The sequence below is a fragment of the Molossus molossus genome, unplaced genomic scaffold, assembly GCF_014108415.1.
Source record: "Molossus molossus isolate mMolMol1 unplaced genomic scaffold, mMolMol1.p scaffold_m16_p_22, whole genome shotgun sequence".
NCBI classification, from domain to species: Eukaryota; Metazoa; Chordata; class Mammalia; order Chiroptera; family Molossidae; genus Molossus; species Molossus molossus.
Window position 1 is genome coordinate 33,175,003 of NW_023425358.1, and position 12,674 is coordinate 33,187,676.

Here is a 12,674-nt window from a genome sequence, read left to right on the forward strand (position 1 = left end):
TACTCCTCCCCCGGGCCCTCAGAGAAGTGGATTCACCCGAGTCTCAGCGTACCCCTCTGCTAAGCAGGGCTGGCACAAAGCAACTCTGCCTAGAGGCAGAGCTAGAGGTCAAACACTACAAAAAGAGGCAAAGGCTCTCCGCCTAACGCGGGCTCCTCGGACGATTCGGGGACCTCGCGCCGTCAGCTGAGAGGGGCCGAAGGCGAGGCCTCTCGGGAAGGCTAACTCGGGCCTGAGCGCAAACCCACCGATCGGCCTAATGCGGCGGTAAGGGGGTACCCGCAAGGCTCACGACGTTCCTCTTTCCCAACCTCGTCGAGATCAGGTCCCGAGGGCTCAGGCTCCACGCCCGTCACGTGGCTGCCACCCCAGCCAATCGGGGCGCGCGCCGCTCCGCGCACGCGTAACCCTGCGTCAGCGACGGCGGCCGGGAGGCGGAAGTGGAGGTTGTTGTGGCTCTGAGGGTAGTGAGAGGGGCTGCTGCGCTGAGGCAGCGGCAGCGGCAGCGGCAGCGCCGCTGAGGTGGTGGCGGCGCTGCCCGCCTCGGGCCGCTGGGCCTCTCGGCTCGTCTCCCAGCCTCTCCTGAGCCCGCCGGGGCCCGCGCCGGCCAGCGCCTGCCCTATGAGTGTGTCACTGGTTGTCATCCGACTGGAGCTCGCAGAACACTCGCCCGTCCCCGCCGGCTTCGGCTTCAGCGCCGCGGGTGAGTCCCGCGGCCTCGCCGCCTTCCCCTTCGCCCGCGCCTGGGCCCCGGGGGGACCTCGTCCTCCCAAAGTACGGGCCCGGGTTAAGGCCGCGGCGAGGACTGTTGCCTCAGCAAGAAGCTGAGAGGGGGTTGGCTCCCTGTCCTTCCATCCTTCCTTCCGAGGCCTCCGAGGGGTCGTCCCCGGGACTCCCCCACGGGGGCTGTTGATACCTGGCGCGGCGCGGCGCCTGGCGTCTCCGCCCTGGGTTCGAGGCGAGCCCTGCAGGTTGCTTTCCCGTAGGCTTTGTGAAGGCAGGGAGCGGATCCCAGCGAGGCGGGCGGTCCCTGGGGCAATGAAGTCGTTGCTCTTTGGGGGGGAAAAAAATTCACTTAGGCGCCTTGTGACCACGGTAACGATGACAGTGACCGTCCGTGCCCTTCCTAGCTCCCAGCCCTGTCCTGAACGCATGGTCTTTTACCTGGACAGCCCCCTTGGGTGAGGTCGGTGGGGGCCCCTTTGCACACAGCGGGAGACGGAAGCCCGGCGGCTGAAGGCCGTGCCCACGCTGATCTGAACGTCGTGAAACTGGACGTCTAGGCAGAGAGCTGGACGTGAGGGGCCGAGCGCTTCCTCGCCAGCCGCAGGACCCCCTGAGGTCGGCGGTGCAGCCGCGACCGGTCCGCGGACCTCAGATCATTACCCAACAATAACGTTCACCCAGGAAGTGCCTCGTGCTCCCGGTCCGCTGGAGCCCTAGTCCGTGTGCAGAGTCAGACCTGGTCCCTGCTCCGGTAGAACTCGTAGTTCCCTGGCGGGGGAGGGGGCACAGGTGAATTAATTACAGACCGCACGTGGAACCACAACCGTGGTGAGTGCTGTGAAGGGACGGGAGAACGGCCCGGAAATGAGCACAGGAGGAGCCTCCCGGTTTGGACTGAGGCAGGTAGGGGAGGTGTGGCGGGGAAACGTGCCCGAGCGGGCGGATTTCGGAGTTGCAGATTGAAGATGGAATATGATTTCGTGGGTGAGGAGCCCTTTTCAAAGGCTAAAAAGGAGCTGCGAGTTCTGAAAGTCAACCAGATGGACACGAACCACATTGTCCCTTCTACCTGGGTCAGTCATGGATGCATTTGGTCATGTCTTCATTGAATCTTTAAAGAGCTTCCAGCCCTAGCCGGTTTGGCCCAGCGGTTAGAGCGTGGGCCCCGGGACCAAAGAGGGACCAAAGAGTCTCAGGTTTGATGCCGGTCAAGAGCACGGACCTCGGTGTGCGGGTAGGCAGCCAGTCTTTGTGTCCCTCTCATGTCGATGTTTCTCTCTCTCTCCCTCTCTCCTTTCCTCCCTCCCTCCCTCTCTTTCTCCCTCCTACTCTATCTGAAGATAAATAGGAAAAATATCCTTGGTGAGGATTAAAAAAACAAAACAACAACAAAAAAACAAAGAGCTTCCGATGTGTGCTAGGCACTTTGGTGTAAGTGGTGGGCAAAACAGAACTTATATCAAGGATATTTCAGTCGAGTCTCCAAATTTCTTTTCTATTTTTGTGTGTTTCACTGATTTAAGACAGTGATCACAGATTTGCATGATATGAATCATGGCATGAGTCTAACACAGGGTGTTTAAGAAGACTACCTCTAAAAGTTTTTGGAAGTTTTGTTTATTAATGGTGATGACTTGATGCCTTCATTTTGGGCTTAATGCACAGTTGCATTTTACTAGGTATTACAAAGAGTTTGGTTTAGCTGGGCATAGTCACTGTCAAACCTTCTTTAAACTATTACTCTCATTGAATTGCTTTAAAGTGAATAGCCCTGCATATTGAATTTATTGATTTTTATTTTATTTTTTTAAATAAAAATATCCTCACCATTGATTTTTTTAGATAAGAGTGGAAGGGGGGGAGGGATAGAGAGAGAAACATCAGTGTGAGAGAGACACATTGATTGGTTGCCTCCTGCCCGACCCTAATCAGGGCCGATCAGGGCCAGGGATGGAACCTGCAACCCAGGTATTCACTCTTGACCGGAAATTGAACCTTCGACACTTCAGTCCACAGGCTGACTCTCTAACCCTTGAGCCATTCCAGTCAAGGCTGCATTTCTGAACTTATTACACTGGGTGTTTATTGACTTCTGCTGGGCACTGCAGGAGCCCCAGGAGTGAGTGAGATGGACACTGCAAAGGCACCTTAATGTCCGGGAGGAAAGCAGCAGAGAGAAAATGTATCAGTGGATACATTAAGAGTGGAGAGGAGCCTGTTTTATTATCAGGTATTAATCATTCATGTGTTCTTTAGCTGGGGAAATGTCCGATGAGGAGATCAAAGAGAAGACACTAGCTTCAGCTGTGGCCTGTTTAGAAGGGAAGTCACCAGGGGAGAAAGCAGCAATCATACATCAGCATCTTGGTCGTCGAGAAATGACAGATGTCATCATAGAGACTATGAAGTCCAACCCAGGTATGCTTTCTAAAATCCTAGACTCTCTTTTATAACATAAACCCCTGGTTGCCTGTTTTACACATGTTGGTCAGGGAGCCCATGATTATGACCTCTAGCATACTTTTGTCTTTCACTGACTGTGTGCCTTGCATGAAATTGTCAAGTCACATTTTAACTTCCCTAACTATTTCTCCTGAATTAGTCCTAACAAGTTGAGTTGATAACTATTCAGTGAGGAGAGCTACCTACCACCCAGGTCAGTGGCACATCATGAATGAATCCAGATGAGCATGTTGCCTCCCCCTGCTCTGCCAGCTCACTCCAACCAGGGGAGTGGATGTATACTACATCTCCAGCATGGAGGTGTTCAGAACTGGTAGGTTTGGTTTTTAAATTTAATAGCTCTGAATGTTTGTCCCACTTAAAAGTGCATGATGTAAGGCACCTGCTTTTATTATGGTACTGCCAAATGTAAGAGCCACCTTGAGGATGCTAATGAGATTTTTATGTAGCAAAGAGCACTTTCAAGTTGAGATGCCCCTAAAACAGGGCTGTTCTGTGACTATAGTTCCTAATGAAACACAGGACAATTTCTCTGTTAAAGTTTATTTTTCTGGCTCAAAATGTTACTCTAATTAGAATCCTTCAGCATATTTCCCGTCAGTTTATAACCTACTAATTTTTTATTTGTGAAAGATGAGCTGAGAGCTACAATGGAAGAAAGAAAGTCTTCGGAAGCATCCCCCGCTGCACCAAGAAGTAAAGATCAAAGTAAAGAAAGCATAAACACTGCTCCCGATTCTCCATCCAAACAGCTTCCAGACCAGATTTCATTCTTCAGTGGAAATCCATCAGTTGAAATAGTTCATGGTATTATGCATCTATATAAGACAAAGTAAGAAAAACCTTTTTCCTTTGAGTTGGTATATTTTTTGCTTTAGGGAAGAGAAAAATATTTCGCCCTGAAGCGAAGTGGATATTTTAAGCTTCAAAATGATAGTATTTTCATATATTATGTGTTAGGGAATTCTTAAATGTTTTACATTTCATTGTAGATTGGGTCAGAGTTTGTCCTTATAAAAGAAATGTGTAAATAGCCTTCCTAGGAAAATAGTCCCTGAGAAGGTAAGCATGCAAGGTGATTGGAAAATTGAAAGGAAAGAATATAGAAAAGAAAAATTATAATGATTCATCGCAGTAGTCTCATATCCCCACCAAATCTTTATGTAAGGAACCAGGTAATGGATAGCAATTTCATCACCTCTTTTTACCCTTTTCTGTAGTCCAAGGAAAGCTTGCAGGAGGCCAACAAAAAGGAAGCATTTGGCTAAATAATCTATAATGTAGACCATTGGCTTCTGGGATAATTGGTAGCTGATTTCTTCAAAGGGTGTTCTTGTCCTAACTTGTATGCTCAGTTCCTACTGGGAAACAGTGAATACTTAGATAGCCATTTGGAATCATAGCTGTTGAAGTGAGTTTGCAGTATTTCAAAAACAAATTATAGTGAGGGAGGGTCCCCTCCCCCATTCCAGCTATTCTAACCCATCAACACTTTCTGTAATCTTCGGAGTCACATCCTCATAGTTCAGAATTCTCTTATATTTAGAGCTCTTTTCTTTTCTAGACCCTTTAGAGAAATCCATAGTTAGAATTGTGCTTCCAAGTTACATAATGAGAGATGATTATTTTAAAAACTAATGGGAATAAAACACAAACTGCAAATTTGCCTAATGCAGATTTGTAACTACAACAAGCCTTTAACTAAAGATGAAAAATTTCAGTGGTGGGTATAATGAAGGATATTTCAAAGCTTACCTTAAACTCCATTGCAGATATGTCTAAGGGATTCTGCATTTACCCATGTAGTATGGCTTTTCAGGTAAAATAATAAGCTGTTTAAATTGATATGTGAAGTATTACAAGTTTTATTTTTTTTCCTATTTTCTTGGACATAAAAGTTGTCTAATTAGTGTTGTGTGAACTAACCATACCTCATCTATTTAAGACAGTCTAATTATTGTCTTATTAGTAAGATGACCTCCTTAAAAGAAGATGTGAGGCGCAGTGCCATGCTGTGTATTCTCACAGTCCCTGCTACAATGACCAGTCATGACCTTATGAAGTTTGTCGCCCCATTTAATGAAGTAATTGAACAAATGAAAATCATCAGAGACTCTACTCCAAATCAATATATGGTGCTGATAAAGTTTAGTGCACAGGTAAAAGTTAAGATATTAAAAATCTCTTTGCCACAGAAACTGTGTTTTTTTAAACTGTATGATATTAGCTGTGTGTGATTTACATTTTTCACTTGGGATTCATACATATCTTCTAGGGTATTGTAATTCCAGAAATATTTCTAAATTCATTAGCAGACACTAAATTCCAATTCATACCTATACATTTTAATAATTCAGATTGGGTATGAAGTCTAGGGTTGTGTTTGTTTGTTTATCTAATAGTACCTATTTCAGTAGAAGAACAGTTTCCAAACGTTTAAAAGTTGACACCAATTATTATTTGCCATTATAGCACTCTGCTCCTGCTTCTTTCATTCTCTTTTTAAAAGATGAGTCTTGGTACATTTCAAAAAATAAGATTCATTTTATTTTATTTTTTTAGTTTTGTGACAAGGGATTTTTGTGACATTCCTTGAAGTATTAAAGATGCTTCAGAATTCTGACTGGAAATCACTGCAATAGAGAAACAGAAACACTGAAAGAATGGTGATATTTTCCGTTTGTTTTTTTATCCTTACCTGAGGACATTTTTCTATTTTTTGTTCAGATAGAGTGGAAGGGAGGAAGGGGGAGGGTGGAGAGAGAGAGAGAGAGAGAAAGAAAGAGAAAGAAACATCGACGTGAAAGGGACACGTCGAGTGGCTGCCACCCGCACGACCCAACCAGGGCCGGGGACAAACTGCAACTGAGGTACATTCCCTTAGTGGGAACCGAACCCAGGTCTCTCTGGACCGCAGGTCAACGCTCTAACTGCTGAGCCAAACCGGCCAGGGCTGTGTTTTAACGTTTTGTTCTTTTTTTTTAATCCTCACCCGAGGGTATTTTTCCATTTATTTTCAGGTAGAGTGTGTGTGTGGGGGGGGAGACAGAGAGACAGAGACATCGATGTGAGAGAGACACCTGGACTAGTTGCCTACCACATGACCATGACCAGGGCCAGGGACCGAACTGCAACTAAGGTACCTACCACATGACCATGACCAGAATTGAACCTGCAACTCTTTGGTCCACAGGCCAATGCTCTAACTGCTGAGCCAAACCAGCCAGAGCAGTATTTTCAGTTTTTTAAAAGCATTTGTGCATTATAACACGCATTTTTTGAAATAAGGTTTGCCATCTTCTCCATTTCACTAGTTGCATTAAGCAACATTTTTTATGTATCTCAGTTCTAAAGATGTTAGAAAGATATTCTCTTGGTTTTATATGTCATTTTTATGAGTATACATATTTCTATATAAATATAAAAATGAGGTAAGCTTTAGGTATTGTTCAGGTTATTAAAGAGCTACCTTATCTGTAAGTTTCATTCAGTTTTTTTTTTTTAATAGCCTGTTACACTTGTCCATTCATTAGTTTTGAAATGCAACATCTATCTCACCTCAGTGATAAACAGGCTTCCTGAATTTGGCCCGGATAAACAGTTTCAATTTGCAGGTTGACAAAAACGGGTGTGCCTGTAGGGTCATTTGCCATTGCCTGTGACTGGTCACAGAGATTTATAGGTAAAAAGGAGCCCATGACACAAGGCTCACTTGTCATTTCCTTCTTCCTTGTTATAGAAATCCAGAGTTGATAGCAGTAGCAGCCATTCATTGGCCATGGGAAGGGAATTAAGTGAGAGTTGGATTATATGTGTACCTGTTCCATGGTCCACAGGAGAGCCCTTAGTGTGGAGTTCTGTGTATAAGAAGGTGCATAATTGTTATCTTTAACCTTTCAAAGCACCCTACCATTGAAACAGACATTTAAAACAATGTTTCAACTATCCTGGAGGCTTAGACTTTACAAGTTGAGAATGGAAAAGCACTTAAACAACTGCTTTCATGGTCAAGAGACCTTCCAAGGTCACTGAAGAGCTTTGCAAACAATGGGCAAGTGGTATGTTGAACATTTAAAATCTGGTAGCAGGTACAACAATACAGATAGTGGTGATAATATACAACCTTTAATGACTACTTGTTCTATACCATTCACTCCACTAAGTGCTTAATGTGCTTTATCTCATTTAATCCTCACTACAAACCTGTGAGGTAGACAAGTACTGTTGTTATCCTTCCACAAATGTGGAAACTGACTGCAAAGAGAGGTTGGTGATTTGTTCAGGGTTACACAGCTAGAAATAAATGACTGAGCTGGTTTAAGCCCTCCTTTGAATCCCTTGGGTGTATCTCTTTTCCAGTAGGAGTGGGATGAAAGTGTGGGAAAGGGAAGATAGTCACTGTCTGCAAGAAATTGTGTAACGGCAGTAATTTAGTTGTTGCTTCTACTTAACAATTAAGGGCAATCAGCAAGTAACACAGGAAAAGTCACAGAAACAATTGGACAAATGTTTAAAAACACATTAAACTTGTTAAATAGTCTTAAGTCTAATAAACCCACAACTTCTGCGACAGGTGCTTTGTAGTGTGCGGATAATGTTGTGGGAATTTTGTATCACTCTTAATATATTTTCTTTGTACTCATGCACTGTCTTTCCGCCTTTGTCTGTCTTTTGACCAAGTACAGATTGCTCAAGTTGGTGGATGTTTTCTGAGACTTGAAGCAGCTTCTGCATGCTCTTCCCCATGGGGACAGAACCCTTGACCTTGGTATCATGAGTTGTATTATTTATTGCTAATGGTGGATTTTAGGGTCAGAGGTTCATCCTCTCTGGGACTTTCTAAGGCCTAAAAACACCCTCTTGGTATAAGACTTGATGTTGAATTAATATTGGGCCCTAATGAGAATAATAGACTCAATAGTTACCAAATGTTGAACACTTACTAGATAGATGCCAGGCTTGTGCTAAGTGCTTTTCATGCATTAGCTCGAGGCCTCTCAACAATGCCATGAGGTAGATGTTATGTTACTTTTGTAATTGAGGAAATGAGTGGATAAGTCATTTGCCCAAAGCTACACAGCTAATAAGTGTCAGAGTTAGGAATTCAAACCTAGGCAGCCTGACTCCATAGCCTGGACAGCTAACTGTATTTTTATTCCTTTCTTTTTCTCACCAGAGAATTTGTATAGGAACTAATGGGCCTTTTCTATATCTTTTATAATCTCTTGGTCTCACCTTTATGCTGGAGGTGTTATAAAGAGATATGCTTACAGAGTTGTACTATGACCTTCAGGAAACTGTCTTTAGTTAAAGAATTGGTAATTCATCAGGGTACAGGAAGGCAGGAGAGGGTTCAGTTTTGTAGTATTTTGGACAATGATTGAGGATAGCCTCTCAATAGTGTGTGTTGGCTTATTTTTATTTGCATGCTTAGGATAGCCTTGAAGACCCCTCTTTTATTTTTTATTATATTATTTTTGATCCTCACCCGAAGATATTTTTCTAGTTATCTTCAGATAGAGTGGGAGGAAGAGAAAGGGAGAGAGAGAGAAATATCCACGTGAGAGAGACACATCGACTTGTGGCCTCCCACCAGGGTCGGGGGACAAACCACAACTGAGGTACGTGCCCTTGGCTAGAATCAAATCCACGACTCATTGGTTTGTGGGCCAACGCTTTACCGCTGAGCCAAACTGGCCAGGGCAAAACCCCTCTTTTGAGAAGTAAAACTATGTTCTCATTACTATAGTGATCATCATGACAGTAAAGGAACCTTGATCATAATGGATTTTTCTTTTTCTTGAATATATCCTGAGAAGAAAACAATAGGAACAAGAACTAGGTAAAAAACAAAAGCTGGATTTCTTTAAATTTGGGGCTCTCTACAGTGCAGGCATTTTAAGTAAAAGAGTGGTGGGATGAAGTAGGAACCATGTGTAATTTTTTCCCTACCCTTGTTCTAGTGTGTAGCACAGCGCCTGACATGCTAGGTATTTAGGAAATATTTGAAAAGTGAAGCCACATTTGTAATACCAAGATTTTAAAAAAGAGATCAATATGTTCAAAAAGTACCTTTCTTCAGTATAAACAACTGCCTTAAGAAAGGAATAATTTTACCCTGGCTGGTTTGGCTCAGTAGTTAGAGCATTGGCCCGTGGACCAGAGGGTCTCGGGTTTGATTCCTGGCCAAGGTCACGTACCTGGGTTTCAGGTTTGATCCCCAGCCCCAGTGGGGGTTGTGCAGGAGGCAACCAATTGAGGTGTCTCTCACATCGATGTTTCTCTCTCTCTTTCTCCCTTTCTCCCATCCACTCTATCTAGAAATCAATGGAAAAATATCCTTGGGTGAGGATTAAAAAAAAGGAATAATTTCATCACATTCTCGGTATCACAAACCTTGTCCCTTCCTCTGAGGAGGCATAGTTGCTTAGTGAGCATTTACAGAACTAGAGATGAGGAGTCTCCCTTTCCTCATTCAGCCGGCCTAGCTGCAGCCAGCCTGGTGGTGCTTGGGACCCTAAAGAGCTAACCAGCAGCCCTCATTTCCCAGCAGCCACTTCCCTCAGTACATGAATCCATTTGCTCACTGCTGCTTCCTCATCCATAAGCATTTCAAGAAAAAGTCATTGCTCTTACAGAGTGGGAGAAACCATTACGTTGCCTCTTCTTGGTATTAAAGAGATGTATTATACAAGAACTAGCTTTTAATGTTAAAAATTTTTTATTTATTGATTCTAGAGAGAGAGGAAGAGAGAAAGAAACATTGATGTGTTGTTCCACTTATTTATGCATTCATTGGATACTTCTTGTATGTGCCCTGACTGGGGATTGAACCCACAACCTTGGCATATTGGGACAATGCTCTAACTAGGTGAGCTACCCGGCCAGGACATTTTTAACATTTTGAAGTTAAAATGCACTCTACCCAATACACTGGGTTGTTTCCTAAAGGAAACCCCTCCTTTCCCCCGCTAAATATAACTATGTTCAGAATTGGTCGTTTTTCCACAGCTGTCTAGCTCCCTTGCTTATATTAAGAAAGCATAAATAATCAAGAATCCACACTTGATTACATCATCAGAGTGAAATTTAAAGCTGCGAAAAACTTACAAGCTTTTGCTGTTAAGATGCAGAACCCCATGAGGGTAGACCTGCAGGACGATTTTTGCCTGGTACAGTCTTGAATCTCTTCTTAGATGTTAATAACCTGACATTTCCTTTTGCAGAAAACCTTGTTCCCCACAAGCAGCCTGTCTACATTGATAGGGTCAAAGCACACAACTTCCTATGTTTGGGCTGATGGCCATGTGAGAGTGAAATCCAGAAAAGCCTTGGCCTTTCAGCTGCCTCTACAAATTGCTGAATTTAAAAACTGAAATCATCTTTTTGTTACATCTTTCTACTAAGGCTAATCTAGAAGGTTTGACTTGTGTCCATATTCACAAATGTACATGTGCCTTTTCATGGGACTTTTTCTTCTGCTTCCACATCTATCTTCCTTTTACTCCAAGGGAAGGAGACTATTAGTGTTTCAAAGGCTCGTTCATCTTGATTTTGGTATTATACACTGTGCTGTTTAAAATCTAATGGAATCCTTATCTATCATGTCTTATTATTACTTTGTTTATTGAAGAGAAAGAGTTAGCTTTTCACTCCATACCAGTTCCATTGGTCCTTTATTTTTTTTAACATAGATGTGGACGTTTATTTATTTATTTTAATGTTTATCTTGATGGCTCTTTGTGCCAACTCCTGTTGTTTTTTGGTTTTGTTTTTTAAAGGGACTTTGCAGATGTGATCTTTTTTTTTTTTTCTTTATTGATTTTTAGAGAGGAAGGAAGAGGGAGAGAGAGAGAAACAGCAATGAGAGAGAACATCGATTGACCACCTCCTGCATGCCCCCCACTGGGAGTTGGGCTGACAATCTGGGCATGTGCCCTGACCGGGAATTGAACCGGCGACCTCCTGGTGCATGGGTCGATGCTCAACCACTGGGCCACACTGCCCGGGCTGTTTTTTGTTTTCTGAAATGTATTTTTATTGATTTTTTTAGAGCGAGAGGAAGGGAGAGAAGGAAACATTGAGAGAGAAATATCGATCAGCTTTACCCCTGCATGTCCCCCCTGGGGATCGAGCCCGCAACCTGGACATGCTCCCAGACAGGACCTTTCAGTCCATGGGACGACGCTCAATCAACTGAGCCACACCAGCCGGTCAATGGGCATTTTTTAAAAATTACTATTCCCTGATAATCGTCGGTTATGATTTGGTTCTAAGCTTTGCAAAAATAAGTGTTTTACTTTCGGCTACTCTGAAAGTGCTGACTTAGAAGGAAAAAATACTGCTATCAAGGGAAATGTTGACCGTTGCTGGTCGAATATTAAAATTATGCTAGCTGTCAGCTTATTATACTTCAGTAGCTACTTCTTGTTCCAGTAAAACTGTCATGTATCAGGAAACATTGTAGAGATGTAGGATATTGAACTGCAGAGTTCGATTAGCCTATGAACCTGCTTTCTGCTTCCCTAGATGTTCCTTTTGGCTGTTGCTCTCTCTCTCCTAAGTACAAGTTTTAAAAGCTGATGAAGAGAATAATTGAAGCTATGCCTCTTGAATATAAAGCATGTTTTCAGGCTCTTAATTTTTTCCTTTTCCCCATTGGTGTTCCTAGGCTGATGCAGATAGTTTTTATATGGCATGCAATGGCCGCCAGTTCAACTCAATAGAAGATGATGTTTGTCAGCTGGTCTATGTGGAAAGGGCTGAAGTACTGAAATCTGAGGATGTAAGTATGAGTAATCCTTAGATTTATTTTATATACATATCAGAATGGTATAAAGTTGAACGTTAAGATATCTATGGAGCCCTGGTCAGTTTGGCTCTGCGGTTGAGCATCGGCCTGCGGAGCAGAGAGTCTCGAGTTCGGTTCCTGCTAGGGGCACGTACCACACACACACAAAAAGATATCTATGGAAATGTCAGGAATAGGCCAATCCATAGAGTCAGAGAGTAGATTAATGGTTGCCAGAGGCCGGGTGGGGCTTGGGGTAGGAAGAGAGAGTAACTGCTGATGAGTACAAAGTCTCTTTTCAGGGTGATAGAAATGTTCTAGAATCAGGTATTGGTGATGGTTGCTCAAACTTGTGAATATACTAAAAATAAAAAAAACACTGAATTGTACACTTTGGTGAATTTTATCTCATATTTTAAAACTTGTCCAAAAAATGTAAAACAATAAATAAAAGGGTATTTGTATTATTGAAATTGAATGTTCATCTGTTCCAGATCAATGAAACCTTGCTTGCAGAACTGTTTTTGTTTAAAATATCAACCCTAATCCCCATCCTAATTCTTGATTCTGTTTCTTTTTTTTTTTTAAATCCTTACCTGAGGACATTTTTGCATTTATCTTCAGATAGAGCAGGAGGAAGAGAGAAAAGAGCGAAACATCGTCAGGAGAGAGACACATTGACTGGTTGCCACCC

The 12,674-nt window shown here is 43.2% G+C and overlaps 1 protein-coding gene across 3 annotated transcripts in view; it reads left to right on the top strand.

Annotated features, from left to right (window-relative positions):
• The first annotated feature begins 471 nt into the window (after positions 1 to 471).
• LOC118639876 (BRCA1 associated protein) overlaps positions 472 to 12,674 on the top strand; it is a 36,845-nt gene continuing 24,642 nt past the window's right edge. The window contains exons 1-5 of one of the 3 annotated variants that reach the window (XM_036276472.1): positions 472 to 703; positions 2,983 to 3,144; positions 3,823 to 4,021; positions 5,159 to 5,348; positions 11,861 to 11,974. In XM_036276472.1, coding sequence (XP_036132365.1) covers positions 622 to 703; positions 2,983 to 3,144; positions 3,823 to 4,021; positions 5,159 to 5,348; positions 11,861 to 11,974 — 747 coding nt within the window. In that variant the 5' untranslated portion in view covers positions 472 to 621. Of the gene's footprint in view, positions 704 to 1,394; positions 1,800 to 1,826; positions 1,961 to 2,982; positions 3,145 to 3,822; positions 4,022 to 5,158; positions 5,349 to 11,860; positions 11,975 to 12,674 lie in introns of those variants that run through there. The other 2 variants (XM_036276474.1, XM_036276473.1) reach the window with 2 other exon arrangements.